The sequence below is a fragment of the Rhea pennata genome, chromosome 2 (genome assembly GCF_028389875.1).
Source record: "Rhea pennata isolate bPtePen1 chromosome 2, bPtePen1.pri, whole genome shotgun sequence".
In the NCBI taxonomy this organism is placed as follows: Eukaryota; Metazoa; Chordata; class Aves; order Rheiformes; family Rheidae; genus Rhea; species Rhea pennata.
This window is the reverse complement of record NC_084664.1, coordinates 138374763-138393580: the sequence shown is the minus strand read 5'-3', so window position 1 is coordinate 138393580 and position 18818 is coordinate 138374763. Positions and strand designations below refer to the sequence as shown.

General features: G+C 43.8%; 1 protein-coding gene across 2 annotated transcripts; it reads right to left on the bottom strand.

The window, feature by feature from the left end:
- Positions 1–792: 792 nt before the first annotated feature.
- On the bottom strand, positions 793–18818 carry RRM2B (ribonucleotide reductase regulatory TP53 inducible subunit M2B). Of its 2 annotated transcripts, none has more exons than XM_062570452.1 (9): positions 18742–18818; positions 14730–14885; positions 12500–12616; positions 11409–11542; positions 10178–10272; positions 7771–7904; positions 4603–4707; positions 3501–3614; positions 793–3034 (listed from the first exon to the last, which is right to left on the bottom strand). In XM_062570452.1, exons 1-9 carry the CDS (start codon positions 18778–18780, stop codon positions 2882–2884), a joined length of 1047 nt encoding a protein of 348 aa, XP_062426436.1. In that variant the 5' UTR covers positions 18781–18818; the 3' UTR covers positions 793–2881. The 2 variants fall into 2 exon arrangements, with proteins under 2 accessions (XP_062426436.1, XP_062426438.1); XM_062570454.1 differs by lacking the exon at positions 18742–18818 and adding an exon at positions 14995–15628.

The following is an 18818-nucleotide window of genomic DNA, read 5'->3' as shown; positions in this document are numbered from 1 at the left end:
CTGCTGCTTCCCTCGGGCACCTCCCACAGTCCACAAGTGGCCACACTTGCATTTCCTCTCGTGTCTCCTATGGATTAGTGAGGTCCCTGCAGAGGAGCAGCTGCTTTTACGTGCTCTGTGCTACCTGCCAAGTTCACGCTGCCAGCTTCCACAGGCACCTTCGGCCTGCGCCCCAGCGGGCCACCACGGGTCCCAGCAGGCAGGAGCTGCCCCAGGGCTTCGCTGCACCCAGCCTCAGCCAGCAGTCAGGAGAGGCTCGGGGTGGGGTAGGGGTGCAGACACGAGGTACATATACACCTCACACATACCATGTTACAACTCCTGGCCTCCTAGAGAAGATCACAGCTTCAACCACCTCTGTCACAGAGAACAAGAACATTTTAACCCTGAACAACAGGCAACAAGCTTCCCAGGCCACTAACCAGGGCAAGAGGTACCAGCGTGCCCAGGAGGGGTAGCTCCTCTCCAGCTCCAGCTATTCAACAGCACCCAGTGAGTGACATTACAACTTTGGAGTGTTTCTTCTTTGAATCTAAAGTGCCCCCCCCCACACACCCCAAGTGTCTCCCTGACCCAGAAAATTGAGACAAAATTTTCTTTCAGTTCCCTACACTGCAAACCCCATTCCCCAGAAGAAGAAACCTCAGGTGGAGAGCGCATCGTGCAAGACAGAATATGGAGCACACGGGCCTTTCTCCCACAACCCAAAAGCTGTGAACTCCAAGCTACTCTGGCATAGCCTAATTTTATTTTAGATTTCACAATAAAGCACAGAACTAGCAAACAAAGGTGTTTTCTTCTCCATGTTCAAGTTTTATTGAAACTATATAAATATTTTACACACAAACGGGGGAATGGGATTGTTGCCACACTTTGGTATCTCATACACATTTAGAGAACCTGAGCACATTCAAATATGAAACTTTTACATATTTTCTATACTTTCATCTTAAGTCACAACACAAAAAATGCTTTTAGTGACTATAAACAGGTTCCATTTCTCCAACAGACCTGTTTACAACATTTCTGCCACATCAACACAGTATTTGCAAAAGGTGCTGGGTTGCCTCTCCGGTGTCTGTAGTTCTTTTGCAATTGCAGGATGTTATTGAGTGACACCAGTTCTAGCTTTTTCTTGTATTCTTCAGGTCCGCCTCTGCCTCCCAAGTACTTTACAGCAATTGAGGCAGGCTGCTCTCTAAACAGCTATCCTGTTTTTATGCTCATTAAGAAATCATGATCTTTTGCTCAGACCAAATAAAAAGCAAAGGTCAGGTTTGCTGCTTATTTTTACCCCAGGGACAACAGTTTACTAGGAACCATGCTAATGCGATGGACTTATTTGACGGAATTCAGACAGGGAAAGAGGACTCATATCATCCGATCACCAATAATCCTGAACTGCCAGCTCACTTTACACCACGCATACTGAAAGCAGCACAAGATATTTGGAACAAAATGAAAGTCACTTATAAAAGCTATGAAAAAACTCTTAGTTTAATAAAGTAGAACCTCTTGTCTAGCTCATGTACACTTTCTTCACCTTTGAGGGGAAAAAAATAAAAAAGTGAGCATATCTAATTGCAAACAATCCACCTACAAGAGAGTACTATCTTTTTCATCCCAAGTATCACTACAGCGTATTAGCCATTCTTCAGCTGCTCCATTTTCTGCACGTGTTATCAGGAAATTAAAAAGTTTTCAGGCATTGGAACGCACTGAAAACCATACGGCAATCATCTGTAAAATGCTGATAATCCATACTACTTCAAGACTTGTTTTTAAAAGGGTCTAACACCTTACGCCAAAACCTCTTCTGCAACATTTCAATGGTTCACATTAAATATGCAATTCTGAAAGTACCTCAGTACATTACGAGGTTTCCTTACAGCTCAGGTTGTATGCTGGTAGTACCTCAAGAGATAATCCCTGGGAATGATATGCCTTCTTACACCATCAACGCTCAGGTGAAACTGAGAAGAGGAGAATATCAAATCACCCAGCACAATGGAGAGAGCAAAGCCAACACCCAGAGCCGGCTGTTCCAGTTCCCGATGCCGACTGCAACTCAGCCCAGCCACAGGCTGGCTAATAAGGCACTTGCTAAAAGAAGCAGGAAAAAGCAGGCTGCACAAGTCAAACCATAGGATGTGTTTTTTCTCCATTATTTACAGGCTTGCCTTCTTAAGGGCAATTCAAGGTACTCTGACCTGCTTAATAACAGCTGTAAATCAAATATGAATGATTTCTGTCTTAAATTTCTATCAGTAGGGATCAGGTTGGCAATCAGAATGAAAACTGCTTCAGACAGAACCTAGGTTAATAAACTGTATCCTTGGGCTTAATAAGGTCTTATAGCTCACAGCTTATTAACATCTTTGCACATTCGCTTACTACTCTTTCTGCAGCAGGACAAAAGGGAAAAGTATTTTTTCTACATCAGATCTATAAACATGAAAATACAAACCACAAAAATAATTTATAGCAACATATATACATAGAGTGATACCTCATCTGGTTTTCAGAATAAAATACCATAATATGAGGCAAATACGTAGCTTGCTTTCTTAAAACACTAATGTAGTCTTTAAAAAAGTAGTAGTAGCCAGGTCATTTTTTAAAGGCAGCAATTACAGCAGATGTATCAAAGAAATCTTAAAAAGGCCATCCTTTTAAAAAGTCTGAAATTTTTTTAATGACCCTTTTTTAAAAAAAGAAACATGACACACACCAAAATATGTTTACTCTGAAGACAAAGACCATGAAAAGCCAGGAAAAAAAATCCCAATAGATTCTAATTCCAAGAGAGGAAGTAGAGACAACTTCACAGCAAAAAATAAAAGGAGGAAAGGGAAACTGTCACCCTTTCTTTGTCAAGGTATCAAAAATCTGCATCCAGAGTGAAAACATTGTCCATTGTTTCTGCCATAACAGCAAAACGTTGATATTCTGAAACCCGCTTCTCAAAGAAATTTGTTTTTCCTTCCAGAGAAATATTCTCCATGAAATCAAAAGGATTTTCTGCATGAAAGACCTGGGGAAGATATAAACTATTACACTGGTGATTCTGAAAGGGCAACTTCACAAAAATACTAGTCAGACTCTTGCAAACTACATCACCCCTAGTTGTAATATGCTGTAGAATTTATAGGCAACTGCCTAAGCAAATTCAGTACTGTCACTCCCCAGGAGCTTGGTCCACAGTCAAGTTCACTCATGCAAGGTGCTTATTAGCCTCCTAGGACTGCAGCACTTGAGAAGCGCATAAGTTTCCCATTACAAACCTGCAGAGCAGCTGAAGGGAAACAATGGCCTAAATTGTTCTTGATCTTTTAAGTAACGAAGCACATATATGAATGCTGTGGTTTCAGCTGTCACTCACAGAAGAGTGCAAATGCTGAATGTGACCTGGTCCCAGGCACATTAAGAGAGTGCTTTGTGCTGACAGCTTTCCTGGGTTGCTCAAGCAGGCCAGCATTTCTGGCAATTCCATCTCTTACCTTTGAGAACCCAAGCTCCATAAGTAATCGGTCTGCAACAAATTCAATATATTGTTTCATCAAAGTGCAATTCATTCCAATCAGACCTACAGGTAACGCCTCCGTTAGAAACTCCTAGAAGTTAAAACAGAGATGACATTCAGAGAAATGAAATCTAAGAGTGGGAAAAGGAGAAGACACCTATCCTTCACAGTAACACGATTTGTGATACTCCAGGCTCCCCAGGCAGTTGCTTGAATAAATAACTACCATCACTGAACTCAACAAGTATCTCCTGTTTTGTTTCAGCAGTTGCTTGTATCCTGCTTTATTTTTAGTATCCCTTTCTGAAAAACACACAAGAATTTTAATTGGTGACTTAAAAAAAAATTCCCAAGCTTCAGTGAAAGATTTACCTCCAAGTTCAATAGAACCTAGAGACCTTACCACTGGAAACAGAAATAGACCCAGAAATCTCCAGTTTTGCTTGGCTTCCATCCATTATAGAACGACAAATCAGAGGGAATAGAGATATATGAGCACTGAACCAAGTCTTGTACATGCTTAGGCACTGATGCAATAACACCTGTCAGTGCTATACAGCAAAGCTGGGGTATTCACCATCACTGCAGGAGTAGGATGACAATCAGGGGAAAGTAAGCTACAATTGTACAAAACACTCAGCAGTGCAGAAACTGGTAGTTTAAGACTGTTGCCATTTCATGGGAAAGGACCTGACAGTAATTTCAAAAGAAGTCAGAACACAGTCCTGTACATTTGGCCAGAACAAGCTCTATGCCCCCACTGAGGACAAACAGGTACTAGCAGGGAGAGAGAGGGACCCTGGAAGGACAGAGGTTAACAAACACTTCTTTCTTGTCACTCAGGAGGAAACCCTGCTGTCAGCTTCAGCTTCTCAAAGTTACTTGACAAATGTATCAGCAAGTCTCTGCCTTTTGTTCTCACAGCTAAGAGGGAAGAGATTATAGAAGGCATCAGGGATCCAGGCCTGAGCCAAGTATTAAATATTAGAAATTCCAAAAGGTAAAAGTTAGTTTATTTTTTATTTTTGCACATAAAATTCCTCCTGTGCTGCCCATGGTCCTGTCTTGGCCAGACTTACCTGCTCAATTTCAACTGCATTAACAATGATCTCACGGACCCTCTCTTCTGATGGTCGGTTCACCAAATAGTGGAACATCAGACAAGCAAAATCACAGTGTAGACCCTGAAATATCAGAGACACCCCCCAAAAAAAAATCATTTTTTTCCCCATCTCCATAGAGTGTTCTTATTTTGAGGCAGCCTCGTTTAGGTTTAAGCTTCCTACTCTCCTTCTTCATGACAGTCCTAATGTTATTGCATGCAGCAGACCCACAAAGGCACTTATCGTTTACTATCCAATCAGTAACATCTGAAATACCATGCGTCTATGCCAAAACAGCTATCACCATGCATTTTTCTCCAATTCATTCAGATAAATATTTTGAGAACTGCTCTGCTGTAAAGGATTTTATGCAGAGTTCTGCTCGGTTCCTGCCTCCCATCAGGGAGCTTTTGCAGAAAGACTCCTGCACCAGGACCTGCAAAAGTATCTGTCAGTTAACATAAGTTGTTTACATGGTCTCAGCTTTGAGATATTTATACAGAAATATTCGTTTTAAATTCTTTTTATAGCATTTCTTCCCATGCTTCTCCTCACAGCATTTTCAAAAAGATCAGTACTGATTACAGTAACCAAATTTAAGACTAACAAATCATCTCTCCACACAGTGTGCAGTTATTGACAATAATCTGCTACCACAATATTCGTAAGTTTGTAATAATTAAGGCTACAGTACTCCAACACAATGCACCAAACCCAAGCTCCTGCATGGAGCTCAATAAATTACATTCATTCCCAAGATTTCCAGAAAAGCCTCCAGCCAGGATACAACAACATGAGGGGTCTGAGGGTGGTGGTACCCTGTGTCCTCTTTACTACAATATGTTAATTAAAGCACCACAAGAGCACATTCAGAGCAAAAACCAGACAAAAGGATTTAGCAGACTAGGGGCAAAGAGATAATCCAGTGCTATCATTAATAACAGTTAAAACCAAGAAGCAAAAGCTTTTTCACAAAGGCTATGAAATCTTCATGCTTCAGGTCATAAAGAAGTCCAAAACAAAGTAAGCTGGGAAATATTCCCCCTCTAGAAACTGCATTAACTGCCCATTGCCAGGCTTCCTGCTGTCTCATCTGGGCAATGGCACCAGCAGGATCCAAGACTCAACTGGCTCCCTGTCCAGCGCAGCCTGCTCACTGCTGCTCCCAGCAGCTTTGGATCGTTAAGAATCAGAGGCTACACTGACTCAAAGAAAAGGCTGGGGAGAGGGTGTGCAGCTCAATAATACCTTGAGCATTGAACATTTATCTATTTAGGGGCATCAGAAAATAGCTCACTGTGTAGTTTTCTATTGATGTTTTTTTAAATTTAGTTCTGCCGCTTTTCTAGCGGTATTCCCTGGTTTTCAATGCAGGTGCTTTGTGCTGTATGTCTTATTCCCCATAATTAATAGCTATCCATTTGGAATTATGTTGCTGGAGCTCAAAAAAAAAAAAAAGTCTTTTGATGCTGGACACTACAGAGAAGTACAGTTACATTGCTGTGTAAAGGATTTTATATCTCATTCATCTGCAAGTCATCTTTCTAACAAAGAAGTACTTCCTCACTGGAACGGATCAGCTCATAGTGACTCACAGAAAAAGAAGACATAAGAGAGGTCAAGGCTGAAGGATTGTTTGGTTTTATTTTCCAGTCATAACACATTCTTCAATAAATGTCTTTTCTTTAAAGGCATCTTATAAGATGCCTCCTTGCAAATAGTTATCTAAGCCACAGAGATTACTTCCATTGAGATAAAGCTCTTTATTCTTTTAGACCAACTATGGCAAGTTCAACCATCATCATGTTTATACTGCAAACATGACTGGTTTTCAGCTTCTTCAGTGCTGACAGTGCCATAAATTGTGTGGTGCCTTATAGACACGCCCCAGTCATAAAGAACTGCTGCCAGTTGGCAGACAGCAGCCGAGGAAACAGTGGAAAGAAAGCACAAGTCTTGCCACATTCAGTGTACTGGCATGTGGCTCCTCTGACACATCACATCTTAAGCTAAAAAGCTCTCCCCTCCAATGCAGGCTTGTAGCAGCTCCATCCCATGAGATCACAGCAGAGTAACATAAGAACATGGAGAGGAACAAGAATTGCTGCTTCTCCAGTAACATGCCTGCAGCTGGCCAAGCAATGCAGAAGGCCATCTACAAGCCCTGGGACCCATAACTGGAGGGAGACAGAGAGTGGGACAAAGTGGTCACTTCAACCTAACCAAAGTAGCTAAGCCAGAGCCTGGTTCAGAGTCACAAGCAAGCCAAGACCTTGCCAACGCACACTCACATTACAGTTAGAGGCTGAGCAATTCCAAACCCAGGCTTCATGCAGCCAGGTCACTGCCTCCCTTCATGCACAAGAAAGCAAGCGGGAAAACATTTATTCCCTCCATTCATTCCACCTTTTTGATCACATTAGGAATTTGTATATATATTTCTTCCCTTTAAATATATACATTTCTGTTGAGGGACACAGAGTACCTAGATCATTAGTGATGAACTCATTTTTTCCCCCCCAAGTCTGCTTCTTCCCCCTTTTAAAAGATTTTCTGAGAACAATCTGCTGCTTCACAGGATTCTAATCTTCCTACAAGTCAGTAGTTGCAGCTCCTGTGTCAGGTTGCAGAAACAGGATCAGGTACTGCTCTGTGGAAATTAAATCTCTTCTCTGGGCCACCTAAGAGGTGACATTAAAGCCTATTCAGCAGGCTAACCTGCAGAAGTACTAGGGAGTCCACCCTGCAGTTCTCTGGCAGGGTAACCAGGACCTTCTCTCCCATTAGGGCAGCAAACCTTCCCTGAAAAACTCTGCTACTGACTGGTAGGTGCTCTGGTTATCAGAGAACTCTTGTGATCTCCCTGCCCTTCAGCACTGCCAATGTTATAAGAGCTCTGTCCTACCTAAGGAACATGCCCCTAGGCACTGCCGGATTCTCTTTTTCACTGGTTCCTGTCCCACCACTGCTTCTGCACCCACTCACCTGCTTTGTCACCCTTCTGGCCTGTATCAGCTTCCCTCTCACTCTGCCTGCCAACAGCAGTAGACTGTTCTGCCAGGACTGTGGTATCTCTATGAAAAATTTCCACTCTACTGAAAGCTTGCTCCCTCCCCAGACAGTATGCAGGACATGACAAATTACCTCATCTCTGCTAATAAGCTCATTGGAGAAAGTCAATCCAGGCATCAGGCCCCTCTTCTTCAGCCAAAATATAGCAGCAAAGGAACCCGAAAAGAAGATTCCTTCAACTGCGGCAAAGGCAACCACCCTCTCACCTGTTTAAAGTAACACATTTGCAGTTAGGCACAAAAGAGTATATTGCTCGTTACCAAAACGCGCCGTTTGTATCAGACAGACCAATACTGGAGGAGAGGTAAGCCCGCTGCAGCACCAGGTGCTGTATCTGACCACATCTTTCAGCAGATAAAGGCACACAGGGCTTGCACATGCAACAGCACTTAACCACACACACACAGCGAGCAGAACAGAAGAACCAGGGCACCCACCGAAACAGCCGCAAGAAGGTCAGAAGGGAAAGAGCGTAAGAGTACAAAGTGGCTAAAGCAATTGTACTCCCATATCTTTCTCCTAAAAGACAGAAAAATGGCTACGTCATTAACAAACAGAAAGGAAAAGCCAACTTCCTATAAAACAGAAAAAACACCTTAACTTCTGCTGCTTGGGATCCTTCGTTAAAAGCAGTTTCTTGTAAGAGTGGAAAAACATGGAACATAATTCACTGAGACACACAAATAGCTATTTGTGCTATTATCCCACCTTTCATCCAAGAAAAATCACAGCATTATTCATCCCAGTCTCCTCTAAGTTCTTCCTGTTTTCCTACATGAATGTATTTCTTTAGACAACAGGATCTATTTTAAACAACACCAGAAGATCCCTAGCTATATTCCAAAGAGAAAGGCTTTTGCATTAAGTGCCAGTGCCTCTTCCTCATGAGACTTGTAGATTCTTCTGTTTGTTTATAAATAAATAAATAAATATCCTCAAAAAACAGGTATCACACTTTAACGAGACGCAAACGCCATCTGCTGGCTCATCTGAATAAAACTCCACTTACGAAAACAGCATGAAGAGCAACGGTAGCTTCTGTGATACTTTTAAGTTTGTAGGGAAATAATTTACGTTAAAACACTAAAAGTTTCCCAGGTTACATTTGGAGACGAGGAGTAGAAGACTGCTCATACAATAAATGGTGAATGAAACACAATCTTGACTGACATTTCATCTGACTAGCTATCCCACAAACGCATTATGCTGAAACAAAATCTCCCATCAGCAGCATCAATCCAAGTGCAATTCGGGATCTCTGTGCATGCATCCACAAAACAAATACAGAAATCAAACCCTCAGCATAAGAAATGAGCCAAAGCTAGAGAAATGCTGCTGCAGTCCTGGTACCCTGTCTGGAAGAAAACTCCAAGCAAGCAAGCCAGTCACCTCCACATAACATATCTCATATTCCGTATTTGTAAAACCTTGGTCCTAAGAACAACTTAAATATGGAAACTTTCTCAATAAGATGGAAAAATACAAGAGTAGAAATGCACTTTGAAAGAAAATAATTCCAAAGCATTTGGATAGGATGCAGGACATTTGGGGGAACAATCGACATTGCTTTTTGAGTTAAGAAACTTTCTGATTCCTTACACACCCTATGCTGATGGGAGCTTAATGAAAGAGATGAAGAGGAGACTTTGCACACAGCAGGCAAATCCAAACTGAGGGGAAGGCTCCAGGACAGGAGAATATATGACTACAAAAGGAAACCCACTCAAAGAAGTGCTGTGAACAACAGATGCTGAGAGTGAGTGATACTCAGATGTATTTTGTTAGTCTGAATCTCTCCATCTCCTACGCATTCACTAACATACAGAACATTTGGTTTAGGAAATCCACGACAGCCTGCCTATTATTCATTTCAACTACAACATATCTTTTAGAGTTAGCACTGCAAACTGGGTGCAGAATGCTAGAAAGGATGTCCTGTACCAGGCTGACAGAAACTGAACCAGTGTGGCAGCTCTGAGGTGTGATATGATACTGGAAGCATGGCCTCAAGAGCAAGTCAGAAACACTGGAGAGAGATGATTCCTGGATTTTTCCCAGGCTCAGTTATACTGTTGCAAAAAAAGGCTAATGTCACATGGGTTTTGTCTATGGGAGTCTCCCATTTTAGGCTGGACTTGTAAGACTTCAGCCATGCAGTTCAGAATATTAAAGTACAAGATAGGAACCAACTGCAAGAGAGAATCAGAAGTCTGAGGAACAAGACCTACAGGCAAAGATTGAAAGAACTAGGGTGGTTTGATATGAAGAAAAAAATAAAGAGGAACCTGCAAGCACTTTTCAAGCTGTAATTCCAGTGGCCATCACCATTAGTATATTGCTTTAGTTGAAGAATATATCATATAAGCTCACCAGAAGCTATTTCTAGTCCTTTAGTCCTTTAATTAAATCCAGAGACCCACAAAGCCACTGCATCACCAGCTGCATGTGCAACAGGAACATCTTTTAAGAGGCTACCCACCGAAAGTAGATTCTCTATCTTCAATCCATTTCAAAGCCCAGTCTGCTTTCTTCTTGACACAAGGCATTGTTTCAATAGCATTAAACAAATAATCCCTGTAAAGGGAAACAAAAAAAGCATCAAAATAATCATGCAAAAGTGATTTGTCTCTACAGGCTCCAACAGGCAGTGGAACCCACCATGCTAGGCTCAGAGCTGAATCAAATAACAGACAGTCCCTACCCCAAACGGCATATGATCTCTGATAACAGAGGGCACAGGGAAGCACATGTGCAGAAAGGGGAAGGGACTTACCAAGGCCTCAGAGGAGGTAAGCTGCAGAGATAGGAAGAACTCAGGCCTCCTACCTATCCAAGAAGTGCTCATCCACCGGGCCATGCTGCCTCTCACAGTTCAGGCCAGACGGTTGCTAGTCCCTGCTCAAGAAGCTAAACCTCATCTTTCCCAATTCCATGAAAATATCTGATTTTCTTTTTTCCACAAAAGGAATTGGAAAAAATTCCCACAAGCTCAGTCTCTGTTCCCAATGCCAAATACCTGAAAGAAAACCCTGCAATTCTCCCACTACCCTCGGGTCTTGGGGTTGCAGGACAACACTTCATCACACAGGATGCCACCCTGGGAAACCAGGCTTTGCCTGACCATCACCATAGTGGAGTCTCTGAAAGGAAGTGCTTCTTTTCAAATGTATTATCACTTGGACTAAGTAGGTCTCCAGGTGATAAAGGTCTCCCCAGAGAACTCAATACTTAAAAATAACTAGTTCACTTTGTATGGAAAAGCACCAATGATTAAAAAAAAAAAAAAAAAAAAAAAAAAAAGGAAGCAATACATTGGTTAGCATATATTACAAATCTTAGTTGGGTAATGAGCACCAAATTCACAGAGACAGATCCTTTGCTGATGTGAGAGCAGGCACCTCAGGAGCAGAGTAACCACAGGGGGCTTGTCTAATCTTTAACAAGATTTTGCATAGTCCGCATTTCTCACAATCAAAACTTTATACAAATATTAACCCACATTCTCAACACTCTCACAGAAGTTTGTTGGTCAGTAATACTTGTCTCCTCCATTTTGTGGATCAGGGAGGCAGACCTAGAAAGCTTTAACCAACTGTCCCAACTCCAACACTACGTCAGTGCGAAACAAAAAGCAGCTGCTGCTGCCCAACCACTGTGCCCCTGGACTAGACAACATTTCCCATGAGTCTATAGCACATTCAGAGAATTACCTTTTCTCGGGATCTTTGATGTAAGTGTCTATAAGCAAGCTGTACATCTCTGAGTGAACATTCTCAATAAGGATCTGAAAGCCATAGAAACAACGAGCCTCTGGAATCTGCACCTCCTGACTAAAACGTGCCACCTACCAAAAACAAAAAGTATGCCAATGAATACAGTAATACTGATCCTGCACAACAGTACTTACAAGGCTAATAGGAGAGAAAACCGATCTTTACCATGGAGAAAGTACAGGGACATTTCAGCCATATTAACAGCTATGTCAAAAGTTAGGTGTGGTGCAGAAGAACTTAAAGTAAGCTAGCTGAAGGTAAATATAACTGCTATGCATATTGCATAAAAAGTACAGTGAAGCATGATAGCACACATACACAGGAGGGGAACAGCAAAATACTGCAGCACTAAAAACTTCACATTGAACAAAGCCTCAGACTCGTTACTGAAAAAAATAAATAAATCATATGACAAAGGTATGTTCATGTGATACATACAAGCACACTATGACATATTCTATGTGTTCTAGATGCTGAAGATCTAAAATGAGTATTTCCACTTGGATGCCAACAGTAATCTGAGGTGAGACATTCTACAACTCAGAACCAATTCCAACAGAAAAGGGAAATTTCCCCAGTACTTTAGTAGCACCTACTTGTAGCCCAGAAAAATTCCAGGCGCCATCTAGCAAGGGCAAAATAGGTTTTGCCAAAACAAAGAATGTTGAACAGGACACAGCTCAATTCCCCTACTTATGCTGTAGCACAATTACATGAAGAAGCATAGAGTTTAATTTATTCATTGAGAAATGGAGACCAACGCTGTCCGTCAGAAGGCTGGACTTAAAAAACTGTGTCCAAGAATAATGACATTATTTGAAGCCTTGCTGACCACAGTTGACTGAATTTAATCGAGACATTCGTCCCAGCAGAACAAGCTGCTTATTTCCCTTGGCAAAGGTGAGATGCTGCGAAGAAAGAATACATTCAGTAACAAAGTTATAGCACTGATACAAGATAACCAAAATGAAAAGATGCTAGCTAATAAAAATGAGCAAGCATTTAGGCTCTCTGCAAAGTTTTCTCACCAGGTTTTCATTTACAATTCCATCACTGGCTGCAAAGAAGGCCAGAACATGAGAGATAAAGTATTTTTCATCTGATTTTAGCTTGTTCCAGTGTGATAGGTCCTTTGATAAGTCAACCTAATGAAAAGAAAAAGAAAAACATTACTGCCCCTTTATGTTTGTAATTTTGTAAGAACAAAAGCAGCACAGTCAAACCACTGAGGCAGGATTTTGGAGCCCACTGTCAAATCTTTACTTATAAAGAACTTCAATACATGTAAAATGTGCAGATACTGCAGTATGCCTGTTCCTACAACTGTAACATCATGCAATTGCTTTGCAGCTTACACCGCTCTCTCTACAAACGGGTGTGAATCTTCTGAAATACAAACTGAATATAAAACCCTTTAGAGTTCCAACCCAAGAAGGCCTAAAACTTTAGCAATGACACTTCTACTGAAAAAGAGAATTTAATTTACTTTTACATAGCAGCTTCCAGCATTTTGGGAAATAATTTGGAATTTAAGCAAAAGTATTAATTTTTGAATTATAAATAAATCAGATTTTGAAAAACATTAATATCTCTTTGGCATGAGTATGAACATGCATCAATTAGTAGAGATCACTTGGAAACACTTTAACAGTCTACTTGCAGTGAATGCTGATACTGCAAGAAACAGATACCCAGGTGTACCAAAAGATGCACTGATGGCATTTCTGCCTGTGACAGGTGTCCACCCTCCCTCCCTCCCAAGAATGGCATTGAGCAAATGCTGTGCAACTGCTCTCCTCTAGAAGACTGAGTTGCAGCAACAGTAAAAAAACCACAACTTCCTTAGCATAGGCCTTTTTTGTTTGTTTGTTTGTTTTGAGGGAATTTTGAACCACAGCATCAGTTAAGTAGGGCCAGATGTGAAAATATAAACAGACCTATAAAATTTTCTATATGTACATATTAAATATATATAACATATATAAAATGTATGTATGTATATACATATCTGTGTGTGTATGTATATGCATGTACAGGTCTTCACATATGTAAGTATATATAATGCATAGATACATAAACATAGATCTATATAAATTTTAGATCTGTGTAGTTTTCAAAAATACTATATATATATTCATACTATATATGCACATACCATATATGCCCAGACATATGTGTGTATGGCATAAATATATACATACAGCACACACATTTAATATTCTGTACACACACACACTCTCCTATTAACTTTTCAGTTCAGCTGGGAATGTGCCGACAGATGGTAGGACAGCATGAGAAGAAACCACTAATACAGTAAAAGAGCGATGCTAATCAGGCAAGAGTTTAAATGCTTCTTAGGGCTTAAGTTAACCTCCAGTGACAAAGGACAAGAACTTTCCCAGGCAGGGAATGGAATAACACTTCTACAGACAAACTCGCTTCATCCCAGTATGCTTTCTGGCCTATTCAGCGTCTGTCAGCGATTCCGGATCATCCATCAGCAACTGGAGATCGCTGCTCATGGAAGAGCGAAGACCACCGAAGCTCTGAGCTGAAGACCCTGCTCACCTGCAGGGAATCGCTGTAGCTCAGCGTGGCATGGAGAGGCTTCCATGCTGCACCTGCAGCTAGCTAAGGCAGCACTCCTCAGGTCTGGCTAGCCAGCAGCCTCAGGGAAAACAAAGCGGCTGAACAGACAGTTTGCATTATAATACAGGGACAAGAAGCAAACCAGGGTGCTCTGGAGTATATTAGATGGATTTTTAGCCAGTGTCCCCTCCTCCTTCTGGAAAAGAAGTACCTAATACTAAAGACCAGCATTCTCATAAAATCGCTCAGAACATTTTATATGGGCAAGAAGGCAACTGCACTCTGAGAACCAGAAAACTAAGGTTCAGAGAACACAGCACTCTCTCTGTGTGCACGTGTGTGCGTGCACGCACGTGCATGTGCACACACATATACACACACACATATACAGATCCCCACATTTGTTTTAGACTCCTTCTACAGTCAAAAAAGTTTCCATTGAATGCAGTTCCACATCAGCCTAAACCAGTCACCAAAACCAGGTCAGCTGAATCACCCTGTGGAAGCACCTTTCTTTCCACTGGCCATGGAGCCTTCCTCAGGTACAGACACCTGATGTTCAGTAGAATTAATTCTACCCAAGGTTACAAAACACAAACCAGCAGCAAAGCCAAGAATGAAATGCCAGGATCTCTGTCCAAGAGCCACCCCACCGTCCGCAGAGCTCACCTCTTCTGCTGTCCAAAAAGAAGCTTGAGCTTGTTTATACATTTTCCATATGTCTGGGTACTGGATGGGGAAGATGACAAATCGATGGGGATTCTTCCTGAGAAGAGGCTCTTCATTAGGTTTCAAACCATTTTCAAGGGCAGCCGGAGAGGAGTTCTGCAGACAGAGTGCAGTTTTGATTAAGGGCACCATTACTGCCTTCCTTCAGCTTCCCTGTATCATGACAGTAGGACCTAAAAGCCGCGCTTGTCACGGAGACACTCACCTGCCCCCCGCGGGGGGCCATGTTACCTTCTCCTGGAGCGCTTCCCCCCTGGCCCTCCATGCGCGCTCTCTGCGGCCGGGATCACTGCCTTTCTGCCTGGCACTACCTAGCACATTTTAAACAAACTGTCCTCCCGCCAGGTGCCAGGAAGTGTTCGATACTTCAGTGCAAAAGAGAAAATCTTTCTACAGCAGGAGGAGGAAATCACAACTGCACTCACAAAGCCCAGGAAGCTGGCAGCAAACACTGCCGTAGTGTATACTGCGGGGACACGTGCAAGGTCACCTAGCACTAGCTGCAAGCCCACATCTACCCACAGTTCACTTTCAAGGCTGCCTCAAGTTAGTTCAGTTGTTACATCAAAGCTCTTGGTCTATATGGACTTCCTTAAAAAAAAAAATGTCATTTGGATCACACCAATCAGTCTTGTTTGATACAGGAACAGCCCTATCTCATAGGAGGTCTGTTTGCCTTTAGGTTCACACAGACAATACAGCAATTTACCCCACCCTAAGGTGTCCCACGGGACACGGGAAGAGCACAGCCTAGGCACTCGGTACCATTCTGAAGTCTGTCTGGTTGCTATTCTCCTTCCTCAAAATGCCACCCCAAAGCGAGGTGCTTCTCCTTCCAAAATCAGGCAGCACTAAGCCCCTGCGCCTGGAGCCACATACCCCCAGGAGAAAGCACATCCCCAGCATGCACGCTCACTCCCCAGCAACTCCTGCACACAGCACTCATTCAGAGAGCAATGAGCCCAGCAGGGGCTGGAAGGGGAAGGTTGACATGTAGGAGATACACCAGGGAACAGCAGCAAGAATATGGCCATCAGGTCCTGTGATCAGTGCCAGACAGCATCCACATGAGACATGCCACCAAATGCATACTGAAGACAGATGTGGTGATGAGCTGCCACGATAGCATGCTGCAACCTCCCCCAAAAGTACTGTTGACCTTGCAGTTATCAAGAGCTTAACCAGCAGGACATCTTGCTAGGTCACCTCTGAGATCACACACATACTGCTGCAGAGAATAACTAACAATAAATATTATACAATATTTATTGATTAATAATTACTAATTGATATTTATTATTTTTAAATAATATTGATATGCTCTGCTTAACATCGTGAGAGGGCATGACTTTTGCACTTTCCAGGAATCAATGGAGGGAGGTATCGCGAGGGGAGAACAGGGGAAAGTTTCAAGCATCGCAGGGGATGACATAGTGACTGAGTGTTTATGCCCTCCGGGCCTGACATAGCTAGTGCTTCCATCTATTTCTGCACCAGCTGTCATCCTTGTAAAAGGCTACACTACAGGTTTTCCTTGTTAGTCCAATGCTTCCCTGAGCAAAATCCTTCAATACTGCATGGAGACTACCCATTAACTTTATTAACTTAAGCATAAGAGGATGCACTAGCAGCTGCTAAAGCTAGTCTTGATGTTCCTAAGCCATTCAAAAACCAGTGTGCTGGGCCTATAACATACAGAGATAATTTGGAAAATATTCTTAGTGTGTAGAAGTAAAGCAGAGCGCAGAAAGAACAGAAGTTCCAGCATGGCAGGAAAAGCGAATACTAACATTGAAGCAAAACATATGTGATATTCCTTATGACCTTCAGCAGCCACTGTGCCACAGTTCACAGACAGAGGGGTCAACACCCACCAGAAATACTGTGCATAGTAAAGACAGAAAAGTAACAAAAGAAGAAAAGGTCCATGAAGCAGCACATACACCCTAAGAGAGAGCCCTGATAACCGGGAAGTAGAAATATGGCTTCCAGAAGGTGATTCAAAGGGATCTTGTGACCCTGAGAAGGGCCACAAGGCAGAACTATAAAGTGGTGTGGATTTAAAAAAAATATGTATCTGAAGAAATGGATAAATAAAAGAAAACTAAAAAGAAAGGAAGAGTCAACCCCTACCAGATACATCATTCTGGAATCGCCTTTCAATCCACCTCCCAAACTATATAACCCCTGTGGGAGATGGAGGAGAGTTCTGCATGCTTGCTCCATTTTAGCGTTGTTGTAGCGTAGGTATGCTGCTGCTCGGCTCTGAAGTAGGTATTGTCTCTCCCAGCTTCTACCCCTCTTTGCGAAGTTTCATCTGAGTAATACTCATTACCTAGGCTGTCTGTTAACTCAGCACATTGGTTAGTACAATTTATCCAAAATTTCATGGAAAAAAATTCTCCTTTAGTTTCAGTTTTTAATACACATCACGTTCTGATTGCTGCCAGGGTTTCAGAGCAGTCCTCAGCCCTCCCTGCAAGAGCACAACACAATCCTGGTCCTACTTTCCTGGTCACGAGAGCGTTAGCAGAGTTGGCCCCTCCAGTTTGCCACAATATTCAGAAAGACTATGTGCTTCCTGCTTCCATCTAGCATCCTGCATCTTTTCCTTCATCTTACCGCAATGCATAAAACAGAGCACTTGTCACAACAACAAGGAGTATCCAACCTTACAATGAAACCACGCTACCTTCTGTTCATTCAATGTGAGCCAAACATACATCTCATATTTTGCAACTACTGGACATTCTCTGCTGATGTCAGTAAAACACCAACGCTAAGACCAACCAGTGGTACTCAAGCTGTTTCCAAGAATTTCAAATTCAGCAGACTAGCATGTACAACCATCACCCCACAGCAACAACTGTCAGGATGTATCTGCAAGTACTTAAGCTACACGCGTTAGCTAAAGAACAGAAGAAAAGAAAGTGCTGGCAGAGCTGCTGCAGTGATACAGCTCACACAAACACACGCAAGGACCCTCAAGATGCGCGAGGGAGGACAAGCTCTTCTGCACCCAAGAAGGAGGGTGCAGGTGTATCCCAGGAGCTCCCAAAGGCTTCAGTCAGGCCTGTGCGGTATGGGCTTTGTTAGGAGCAGGGCTTTCCTTACCAGGACGGCTACCTGCAATTCAGGGCACGACAGCTTCAGCCTGAATGGCAGGTGATGGTGCTGCCCACCAGAGGGGAGGAAAACAGGACTGCTGTGTGTCTAGGGCAAGCCTGGTTCAAAGGCAAAGTGAGTGCAGGTACATCAAATCATTGCTTAAAGAGGGAAAAATTAGGCTGGCACTTAATGCAGCACACTCCAGTTCTCACAAGCTCGAGTACGGCTGAAGCTCAACGCTTGGGAAGACCCTGTGGGCTTCTCTGCAGAAGACAGCTTACAGACCCACCAATTTCAGGCTGAGCTTTGGAGAGCCTTACCCGGGAGGAGGGATCAAGAGGAGCTCAGATGGCCCCCAGAGGCAGAACTGCTGAGGCCCACCTGGGCACCGGACAGGCCCGTCTGACACCACCTGTCTGCTGACCCCCAACGGGGCGAGCGGAGCCCGCGATGCCGGCAACAGACGGCTCCGAAAACGGCTCTCGACAGAGGGGCTGCAGGGGACCGCGCAGCCCCTTCGCCGCCAAGGCCCACGACGGGCGGCGCAGCTTTGTGCGCGGGCACCGGGCCGCGGCCGCCCGCCGCCCCCGCCGGGCGGAGCCTGCGGCGGCAGGTCCGAGCTGCGCGGAGGCCGCGGGGCCCCGCCGGCGGCGCGGCGGGCGCGGAGGCCTCGCTCGCTCACGGCGCGGAGCCGCGGCCGCCGCCGCAGAACGAGAAGCGCCGCTGCCCTCCGCCGCCGCCGCCGCGCCGCCTCTCCCGCCGGGGCGGCCCCGGCCCGCCGGGCCCGACCGCGGCCTGGGCGACCCCGGCCGCCGCCCGCGCCCGCCGCCGCCGCCGCCCTCACCCGCTCCGGGCCCGCCGCGCCGCGCCGCCGCTCGCCCATGGCGCCGGCGACTGGGCCGCGGCGGTTGAAGGGGGAAC

Excerpts from the sequence above, each read along its gene's own strand:
- RRM2B (XM_062570454.1), bottom strand. The coding sequence starts at position 15,054 with ATGGAGGGCCAGGGGGGAAGCGCTCCAGGAGAAGGTAACATGGCCCCC. Across the intron at positions 4,708-7,770 it reads AGCTTATTAGCAGAGATGAG|GGTCTACACTGTGATTTTGC; the intron begins GTAATTTGTCAT and ends CTGATATTTCAG. Across the intron at positions 3,615-4,602 it reads ATGCAGTTGAAATTGAGCAG|GAGTTTCTAACGGAGGCGTT; the intron begins GTAAGTCTGGCC and ends TTTAACTTCTAG.